The sequence below is a fragment of the Somniosus microcephalus genome, chromosome 2 (genome assembly GCF_052327205.1).
Source record: "Somniosus microcephalus isolate GS21.2 chromosome 2, FLI_Smic_1.0, whole genome shotgun sequence".
NCBI lineage: Eukaryota > Metazoa > Chordata > Chondrichthyes > Squaliformes > Somniosidae > Somniosus > Somniosus microcephalus.
In genome coordinates, this window is record NC_140988.1 from 384,802,490 (window position 1) to 384,813,606 (window position 11,117).

General features: G+C 50.8%; 1 protein-coding gene across 1 annotated transcript in view; it reads left to right on the plus strand.

Moving 5' to 3' along the window:
- LOC147123828 (uncharacterized) overlaps positions 1-11,117 on the plus strand; it is a 260,646-nt gene that overhangs the window by 239,621 nt on the left and 9,908 nt on the right. The window contains 2 exon segments of the mRNA XM_085976267.1: positions 6,874-6,892; positions 6,895-7,071. Coding sequence (XP_085832393.1) covers positions 6,874-6,892; positions 6,895-7,071 — 196 coding nt within the window.

Here is an 11,117-nt window from a genome sequence, read left to right on the forward strand (position 1 = left end):
CCCTACTAAGGGGCAATGTTCCTCTTTGTCTACCCTATCTATGCCCCTCATAATTTTGTACACCTCAATCAGGTCCCCCCTCAGCCTTCTCTGCTCCAAGGAAAACAACTCCAGCCTGTCCAGTCCTCCTTCATAGCTGAAGCGCTCCAGCCCAGGTAACATCCTGGTGAATCTCCTCTGCACCCTCTCCAAAAGCAATCACATCCTTCCTATAGTGTGGCGACCAGAACTGCACACAGTACTCCAGCTGTGGCCTAACCAGCGTTTTGTACAGCTCCATCATAACCTCCCTGCTCTTGTCTTCATTAGCCAAGGCATAGAATATAAGTATCCCATATGCCTTTTTAACCACCTTATCCACCTGTTCTGCTGCCTTCAGGGATCTATGTACATGCACACCAAGGTCCCTCTGATCCTCTGTCTTGCCTAGGGTCTTACCATTCACTGTGTATTCCCTTGCCTTGTTAGTCCCTCCAAAATGCATCACCTCACACTTTTTAGGGTTAAATTCCATTAGCCACTGTTCCGCCCATCTGACCAACCCATCTATATCGTCCTGCAGACTGAGGCTACCCTTCTCGCTATTTACCACCCCACCAATTTTCGTGTCATCTGCGAACTTACTGATCATACCTTTTACATTCACATCCAAATCATTAATGTAGACCACAAACAGCAAGGGACCCAGCACCGATCCCTGCGGTACCCCACTGGACACAGGCTTCCAGTCACAAAAACAACCTTCGACCATCACCCTCTGCCTTCTGCCACTAAGCCAGTTTTGGATCCAATGTGCCAAGGCACCCTGGATTCCATGGGCTCTTACCTTCTTGACCAGTCTCCTGTGCGGGACTTTATCGAAAGCCTTACTGAAATCCATGTATACCACATCCACTGCACTACCCTCATCCACACACCTAGTCACCCCCTCAAAAAATTCAATCAAATTGGCCAGATATGATCTTCCCTTGACAAAGCCATGCTGACTATCCCTGATTAATCCTTGCCTCTCCAAGTGGAGACTAATTCTGTCCTTCAGAATTTTTTCCAATAATTTCCCTACCACTGATGTTAGGCTCACTGGCCTGTAATTCCCTGGTTTATCCCTACTACCCTTCTTGAATAATGGTACTACGTTAGCTGTTCTCCAGTCCTCTGGCACATCCCCCGTGGCCAGAGAGGTTTTGAAAATTTGTGTCAGAGCCCCTGCAATCTCCTCCTTTGCCCCACACAGCAGCCTGGGATACATCTTATCCGGGCCTGGGGATTTATCCACTTTTAAGCCTGCTAAAACCGCTAGTATCTCCTCCATCTTGATGCTAATATGTTCAAGTATATCACAGTCCCCCTGCCCGATTTCTATGTCTACATCGTCCTTCTCCATAGTGAACACAGATGCAAAAAATTCATTTAAAACCCCACCTACATCTTCTGGCTCCACATACAGATTGCCACTTTGGTCCCTAATGGGCCCTACTCTTTCCCTAGTTATCCTCTTGCCCTTAATATACTTATGAAACACCTTAGGATTTTCCTTTATTTTGCTCGCCAGTGTTATTTCATGGCCCCTCCTCGCTCTCCTAATTTCTTTATTAAGTATCCCCCTGCACTTTTTATACTCCTAGGGCTTCCTCTGTCTTTAGTCCCTTGTATCTGCCAAAGCCCCCCTTTTTTTCCTAATCCATTCTCGTATATCCCTTGACATCCAAGGTTCCCTGGGCTTGTTGGTCCCACCCTTGACCTTTACGGGAACATGTTGCCATTGTACTCTCTCAATTTCCTTTCTGAAAGACTCCCATTGCTCCGATGTGGATTTTCCTACAAGTAGCTGATCCCAGTCCACTTTGGCCAGATCCTGCCTTATCATATTAAAATCGGCCTTCCCCCAATTTAGAACCTTTATTTCCGGTCCATCTCTCTCCTTTTCCATGGCTACCTTAAATCTCACTGAATTATGGTCACTGTCACCTACTAACACTTCTACCACTTGCCCGGCCACATTCCCTAGAATTAGGTCCAGTACCGCCCCCTCTCTTGTAGGACTTTCTACATGCTGGCTCAAAAAGATCTCCTGGATGCACTTTAAGAATTCTACACCCTCTGAGCCTTTCACACTCTGACTATCCCAGTTAATATTGGGGAAGTTGAAATCCCCCACTATTATTACCCTATTATTTGCACATTCCTCTGAGATTTGCCTAAATATCTGTTCCTCTATCTCCCCTGACTGTTTGGGGGCCTATAGTACACTCCCAGCAAGTGCTTGCCCCCTTTTTGTTTTTAAGTTCTACCCATATGGCCTCGTTAGATGAACCTGTTAATATATCATCCCTCCTTACAGCAGTAATTGACTCCTTAATTAATATTGCGACACCCCCTCCTCTTTTTACCCCCCCCCCCCCCCACTCTGTCTCGCCTGAAGATTCTATACCCCGGAATATTGAGCTGCCAGTCTTGCCCCTCAACCATGTCTCCGTAATAGCAACAATATCATACACCCATGTGTTCATCAACACCTTCAGTTCATCCACCTTATTCGCAAGACTCCTTGCATTAAAATAAATGCCATCCAGCCTTGCCCTACTCCCTTGTGCCGTTACATATTTGCTCTGCCTTCCAAGCTGACTTGTTTTTTCCTCTATATTTGGCTGTACATCACCCCCTACTATAGCTCCACTCTGTATCCCATCCCCCTGCCAAGTTAGTTTAAACCCCCCCCCAACAGTGCTAGCAAACCTCCCCGCAAGGATATTTGTCCCGTTCTGGTTCAGGTGCAACCCGTCCGACTTGTACAAGTCCCACCTTCCCCAGAAGCAGACCCAGTGATCCAGGAAACTAAAGCCCTCCCTCCTGCACCAACTCTTTAGCCACGCATTCATCTGCTCTATCCTCCTATTCCTGTATTCACTAGCACGTGGCACTGGGAGTAATCCAGAGATTACAACCTTTGAGGTCCTACTCTTTAATCTGCTACCAAGCTCCCTAAATTCTTGCTGCAGGACCTCATCCCTCTTCCTACCCATGTCGTTGGTCCCAATGTGAACCACGACCTCTGACTGTTCACCCTCCCCCTTCAGAATGCCCTGCAGCCGTTCAGTGACATCCTTGACCCTGGCACCAGGGAGGCAACAAACCATCCTGGAGTCACGTCTACGGCCACAGAACCGTCTATCTGTTCCCCTTACGATAGAATCCCCTACCACTATTGCTCTCCCACTCTTTTTCCTCCCTTCCTGAGCAGCAGAAACACCCCTGGTGCCAGGAAGTTGGCTGCTGCTGCCTTCCCCTAGTAAGTCATCCCCCTCAACCATATCCAAATCGGTATACCTATTTGAGAGGGGGATGGCCACAGGGGTCCCCTGCACTACCTGCCTGCCTCTACTGCTCCGCCTGATGGTCACCCATTTCCCTTCTGCCTGTGCAGCCCTTACCTGCAGTGTGACCAACTCACTAAACGTGTTATCCACGACCCTCTCAGCATCGCGAATGCTCCAAAACTCATCCATCCGTAGCTCCAGCGCCTCAATGCGGTCTGCTAGTAGCTGCAGCTGGATACATTTCCGGCACACATGGTCGTCAGGGACACCGGCAGTGTCCCTGAATTCCCACATAGCGCAGGTGGAGCATAACACGGGGCTGGGCTGGGCTGTCCTGACATGACTTACCCTTTAATAATTAATTTAAATTAATTCAGTACCACCAATTAAAGATATACTCTAGGGTGCTTGTATGGCAGAAGTCCCCGCTACACCAAAGAGACCCTAGAAAATATAAACCGCAGAATTGAAGTTACCTTACAGCTAAATGATATATTTAAGGGCTCTGGTTTACAAACAAACTAGATGATGAATATCACACCTTAGAAACTATAAACCACAGAGTTTAAGTTTAAAAAGAGAGAAATACTCACCAACCAATCACTTGCCTGCTTTCTGGTGACGTCACACTTTGATTTCTTTTTACCTCTCTCCTTTCCTTTGAGTTCCGAGTTCGGAGATTAGTACGCCTTACCTGGTCTCTGGAGCTTTTTATAGCCCCGCTGCTGCCGCTCGAGTTTCCCGCCGACGCTCTTCTCCCCCTCCCCTCTCCCTCCTCTCCCCCCCTCCCCTCTCCTCCTCTCCCCCCCTCCCCTCTCCTCCTCTCCCCCCCCTCCCCTCTCCTCCTCTCCCCCCCTCCCCTCTCCTCCTCTCCCCTCTCCCCCCCCTCCCCTCTCCTCCTCTCCCCCCTCCCTCTCCTCTCCCCCCTCCCTCTCCTCTCCCCCCTCCCTCTCCTCTCCCCCCTCCCTCTCCTCTCCCCCCTCCCTCTCCTCTCCCCCCTCCCTCTCCTCTCCCCCCTCCCTCTCCTCTCCCCCCTCCCTCTCCTCTCCCCCTCCCTCTCCTCCTCCCCCTCCCCTCTCCTCCTCCCCCTCTCCTCCTCCCCCTCTCCTCCTCCCCCTCTCCTCCTCCCCCTCTCCTCCTCCACCTCCCCTCTCCTCCTCCCCCTCCCCTCTCCTCCCCCTCCCCTCTCCTCCTCCCCCTCTCCTCCTCCCCCTCTCCTCTCCCCCCCTCCCCTCTCCTCCTCTCCTCCTCCCCCTCCCCTCTCCTCCTCCCCCTCTCCTCCTCCACCTCCCCTCCCCTCTCCTCCTCCTCCCCCTCTCCTCCTCCCCCTCTCCTCCTCCCCCTCTCCTCCTCCCCCTCTCCTCCTCCCCCTCCCCTCTCCTCCTTCCCCTCCCCTCTCCTCCTTCCCCTCCCCTCTCCTCCTCCCCCTCTCCTCCTCCCCCTCCCCTCCCCCCTCCTCCTCCCCCTCCTCCTCCCCTCCCCCCTCCTCCTCCCCCTCCCCTCTCCTCCTCCCCCTCCCCTCTCCTCCTCCCCCTCCCCTCTCCTCCTCCCCCTCCCCTCTCCTCCTCCCCCTCCCCTCTCCTCCTCCTCCACCTCCCCTCTCCTCCTCCCCTCTCCTCCTCCCCCTCCCCTCTCCTCCCCCTCCCCTCTCCTCCTCCCCCTCTCCTCCTCCCCCTCTCCTCTCCCCCCCTCCCCTCTCCTCCTCTCCTCCTCCCCCTCCCCTCTCCTCCTCCCCCTCTCCTCCTCCACCTCCCCTCTCCTCCTCCTCCCCCTCTCCTCCTCCCCCTCTCCTCCTCCCCCTCTCCTCCTCCCCCTCTCCTCCTCCCCCTCTCCTCCTCCCCCTCCCCTCTCCTCCCCTCCCCTCCCCTCTCCTCCCCCTCCCCTCTCCTCCTTCCCCTCCCCTCTCCTCCTTCCCCTCCCCTCTCCTCCTCCCCCTCTCCTCCTCCCCCTCTCCTCCTCCCCCTCCCCTCCCCCCTCCTCCTCCCCCTCCCCCCTCCTCCTCCCCCTCCCCTCTCCTCCTCCCCCTCCCCTCTCCTCCTCCCCCTCCCCTCTCCTCCTCCCCCTCCCCTCTCCTCCTCCCCCTCCCCTCTCCTTCTCCCCCTCCCCTCTCCTCCTCCTCCCCCTCCCCTCTCCTCCTCCTCCCCCTCCCCTCTCCTCCTCCTCCCCCTCCCCTCTCCTCCTCCCCCTCCCCTCTCCTCCCAATTCAATTCAAATCGCTTTATTGGCATGACAAGGTACATCTTATGTTGCCAAAGCATCAAAAAACATTCATGGTTGAACACATAAATATAGATCTATCCATACAGTGTATAAACAGATATATCCCTGAGTGTATAAATATACATTCATATAATTTGTATATACTCTTTTCTTATATTTAGTGGTTGTCCCTCTGTTTATGGCAAGCTGTAACATAGTGTGCCGCTAAGGTTACACAATTTCTTTCTTCCCCTAGTAGGTATGGAGTTTTTGGTCGTCATTCAAATTTCTGAATTCCGGGCATATTTTTATGAATTTTGGGTAGAAATTCTCCCTTATGCCCTGACATTTTCTACAAGCTGTGAGGAAGTGCATCTCTGTCTCCACCACTCCCTGACTGCAGTGAGAGCATATCCTGCCCTCTCTTGGTAGCCGGGTTCTACCTTTTTCGATCACCAGGCTATGTTCACTTAAGTCTGTACATTGTAACCCCTCCCTTCTCCTCTTGGCCCCTCTCTTCACTCCTTCTCTCCTCACCTCCTCTCTCCTCATACCTTGCGATTTGGTTCCGCCGGCACCATCTTCTCCCTTTCCCAAGTGGCCATTATTTGTGTTTGAACTTTGACGGAGTCTTTGGGTGGCACAACCAAGGCCGTCCCTCTCCTGACCCCAAATCCACACTAGCACAGCTTCCAACAGGTAGCAATTGGGAATAGAAACCCTCCCCTAACCCCGGAGCACGGAGGGCCATGGTGGTGCACCGGGTACTGTCCCAGTTGAGAGCAGTTAGCTCAGGTTCCAGGCCTGTGTGGCTCAGCCACTGAGCCAGCGGGAGGGAGGATCTTTTGTGTAGGGACCCGGGGTGGGCGGGGGCTGGTGTGAGCTGGTAAACCATGATAGCAGCACAGCAGGGAGGGGCGGGGAGGAGCTGTACAACACACCCGAGCCTGACTCAGTCTATAAGTGAGCCTGGTTCAACTTAAACTCCGGTCACCTGTGGGTTTCTTTGCTCAAAGAATACGGGAGAATTTTTCTGCATTTGCCAAGGAATGACTTGACTGCACTCCATAAAATACTCTTGTACCTTGTTCCTGATCTCATCCCCCAAAACTGGGAGGAATGAACTCGAGGCTGGATTGTGTTCCATTTTGATGTCCTCGACAAAATGCTCTTTAATGACCCCCAGTTCCCTTGAGCTGATTTGCAGCGGTCCTGTTTTTTGATTCCAGTTTCAATAAATTGATTGCACCGATGACAATTGAACAGACCCCCTTTTTTTCTAAGTAGTTGGTTGAAATGGGAAGTGTTCTATTAACCTTTCTTTCTAACAATTTTTTTTTGTTTTTGATTTGCGAAGGAGAAGGACATCTTTCCCTTTACCTGGATGAATTTGTTACTGTGGATGAAGTGGGCGAAGAGGAAGATGCTGCTGGAAATCAGATCCCTGAAAATAAATCCAAAACCGAAGCCCAGCCTTCGGAAAGTGCTGAGCCAGAAACAACAAAGGCAGTGACCTCGCAGCAAGTCAAGGAACCGGAACCAGAGCCAGATGCAGGTAAAGCCACAGTCCTGGACTCCGCACGCGGGCCAGTAACTGCTAGCCAGGGAGCCCCGAGAATCGGAATCTACACATCCTGAAACCTGGGGTCCATGCAGGTTCAGGGGTCCAGTACTGGGTTTGAGGAGTCGCTGAGTTGAGGATATTCCACCCTCGATGTGCTTTATGTAAAGTATTTGCTTCTCTTGAATATGCTTGTGGATAAACATAATTTGAAGGGAATTGGGTAATTATTTGAAAAGGAAGAGCATAAAGGGAGATGGTGAAAAAGCTGGCAAGTTGGAGAGCTAGTATTCTGGGTACGCTGGGCCAAATGGCCTCCTCCTGTCCTATAAATTCTATGACAGTGCACCAGACTTTTTATTTTGAGTCGTATGCCCAAGTTTACAGATGACACTAAGCTAGGAGGCACAGTAAGTTGTGTAGATTGGAGCAGGAAGTTACAAAGGGCATTGACAGACTAAGCGAGTGGGAAAAACTATGGCAGATGGAGTTCACTGTGGGGAAGTGTGAAGTCGTCCACATTGGATGTGAGAAAGACCAATCAGAATATTTTCTTAATGGGGAGAGACCAAGAACTGTGGACGAGCAAAAGGATTTGGGTGTACATGTGCACAAATCAGTAAAAGCGAGTGGACAGGTACATATAGAAACATAGAAGATAGGAGCAGGAGTAGGCCATTCAGCCCCTCGAGCCTGCTCCGCCATTTAATGAGATCATGGCTGATCATCCAAATTCAGTACCCGGTCCCTGCCTTCTCCCCATATCCTTTGATCCCTTTAGCCTTAAGAAATACATCTAACTCCTTCTTGAATATATTTAATGAATTGGCCTCTACTGCCTTCTGTGGTAGAGAATTCCACAGGTTCACCACTCTCTGGGTGAAGAAATTCCTCCTCATCTCAGTCCTAAATGGCCTACCCCTTATCCTTAGACTGTGACCCCTGGTTCTGGACTCCCCGACCATCGGGAACATGCCTCCTGCATCTAGTCTGTCTAGTCCTGTTAGAATTTTATAAGTTTCAATGAGATCCCCTCTCATTCTTCTAAACTCCAGCGAGTATAAGCCCAATCGACCCAATCTCTCCTCATTCGTCATTCCTGCCCTCCCAGGTATCAGTCTGAAAAAGTAATTAAAAAGGCTAATGGAATGGTGGCCTTTATCTCAAGGGGCTGGAATAGAAAAGTGAGGAAGTGTTGCTTCAGTTGTCTGGCGTCTCTTTCAAACCCCATCTGGACACTGCGTTCCGTTCTGGGCCCCGCCCCTCAGGAAGGATAGATTGGCCTTGGAGGGGGAGCAGCGCAGATTCACCAGAATGATACCATATAAATTACGAGGGCAGGTTGATGCGCCATCAATTACTCAAAAGACTGAAGTTGAGCGAGTAACAATCAGGCTTTTATTAACTAAAGAATGAAGGTCTTGTCTCGAGTGGTCGACCCGTCCAGAATACTAAGGGACTGGGAGGTAGTCACTTATATACCTGGAATAATGGGAGGAGTCAGCCGAGGCATGTCCAGACCTGTACCTAGTGGAATACACATACAGACACAGACAGGTATGACAGTGGTTTACCACACAGGTTATATAGACTAGGCTTGTATTCCTTGAGTATGAGGCTAAGAGGTGATCTAATTAAGGTGTTTAAGAGGAGTAAAGGACTCAGTAGGGGAGAGAGAGAGAAACTAGTTCCTCTGGTGGGGAGTCCACAACAAGGGGGCAGAACCTTCAAATTAGAGCCAGGCCATTGAAGGGTGACGACACCTGTTGGGCTGGGAGGCCGTGTAACCCCACTGCTAACCTGACCGTGTCAGGAGGCTGTATGGTTATCCTGCTTTAGCTGGGCAGCCAGCACCAATGTCCACGGTCACTAGAGCAGTCTTATTCAAGGATCGAAGATCTCCGATTGCTCCTCGTGGATGTTGGGGCCTTAGTGAGAAGAATGAGAGGGGATCTCATTGAAACATAAAATTCTTACAGGGCTTGACAGGGTAGATGCAGGGAGGATGTTTCCCCTGGCTGGGGAGTCTAGAACCAGGGGTCACAGTCTCAGAATAAGGGGTCGGCCATTTAGGACTGAGATGAGGAGAAATTTCTTCACTCAGAGGGTGGTGAATCTTTGAAATTCTCTACCCCAGAGGGCTGTGGATGCTGAGTCGTTGAATGTATTTAAGGCAGAGATCGGTAGATTTTTGGATATTAAAGGAATCAAGGGATATGGAGATCGGGTGGGAAAGTGGAGTTGAGGTCGATGATCAGCCATGATCTTATTGAATGGCGGAGCAGGCTCGAAGGGCCGAATGGCCGACTCCTGCTCCTATTTCTTATGTTCTTACGTTGAACTGGCTGAAGGAAGACCTACAGTACAACTGGTATCAAAAGGATGAAATTTGTCACCCAGTGATTTAGTGACTCGACTCTAGTAACACTATCTGCTACACTTTCTCTCATACTTTCAATCATGAACAGTGGCGGACAGGAAATTACCTGCTGGCCCATCCAGCCTGTCCCCCACAATGTGGTATCTTATGCGTCACAATACAGACACTCCCCTCCCCACCCGGAGCCATGTCATCTCTTGGGAGAGAGAAAAAAAATAAACCAGGGCAATTGGGAAAAGGCTGGAAAATTCCTCTCCGACCCCCGTAGGCGATCAAAACTAGTCCAGGCGATCACTCTGGCCCTGATTTATGTAACAGGATCTTAAACTCAGTTCTGTGCCACTTTCTGTGGCAACAATTCTGCCTGAGTTTCACCGTTCGCTCGCTGAGGGTCATCTCTCGGAACATCTTTAGATAGATGAAGGGAGCTTGGTTCAGCTGCTGACGCTCTCAAGTCTGAGTGTGAAGGTCATGGGTTCAAGCCCAGCTTCAGAAACTTGAGCCCATAACCTAGGCTTCAGTGCTGTATAGAGGGAGGTGCTGCACTGTCGGAGGTGCCATCTTTCGGATGAGACATTAAACCGAAGCCCCATCTGCCCCCTCGAGTGACTGTAAATGATCCCGTGGCACTATTCGGGGATTATCTGGGAGTCTCTTGACCAGAACCGCCAAAAACAGATATTAATTGGTTATTCGTCGCAGTGCTGTTTGTGGAATCTTGCTGTGCCGTTTGCTTACGTAATGACACTGGCTGCACTTCAAAAGTACTTCATTGGCAGTGAAGCACTTTGGGGTGAATGGCGCTATAGAAATGCAAGAATGTTAGATTTATTTCTTTTCTAATCTCAGTGAGCCTGTGCAACACGGGCGGGATCGTCACAGGATTGACTAAAGCAACAACCTACATTTATATAGCATCTTTAACGTAGAAAAACATCCCACGGCACTGAGACAAGGAAGGAGATATTAGGAGGGATAACCAAAAACTTGGTCAAAGTGGGTTTTAAGGTCGGGTCTCCTTGGTGAAGAAGTTCAGGGAGAGAATTCTAGAGCATGGGGTTTAAGCAACTGAAGGCACGGCCGCCAATGGTGGGGATTGGGGGGTTACACAAGGGGCCAGACTCTTTCTCCCCCCCCCCCTCCCTCTGGGTAGAGCGCACAGTCCAACTGCCCTTTCCGGCGCGGCACCTCGACCTCTATAACTAGAAGCTGCTTCATTTGTGTTCTTGTACCCCTTTCAGTCATGCGACCCCCGAACCATCAAAACTTGTCATGGTTAGAAACCTTCCCAGTTTCGTCTTCCCTTATCAGCAAGTGTGTATCCTGTCTGCTTTCTGACCCGGCTGCTTGATCAAGCTAACCTTTGTCTTGAGTATATTCAAGGCTGAGTGCGATCGATTTCTGGACTCTAGGGGAATCAAGGGATATGGGGATCGGGCTGGAAGGTGGAGATGAGGTAGAAGATCAGCCATGATCTTACTGAATGGCAGAGCAGGCTCGAGGGGCCGAATGGCCAACTCCTGCTCCTAATTCTTCTGTTCTTGTGTCTCATTTTGGCATATCAAAAGAAGACAAGCTGTCTCCGACACAGCCCAGGTGGTTAATGTGGTATAGGGACCTCTGTTTACCGGTCCTGCTTTCCATTGTCTCGGGTAATCAC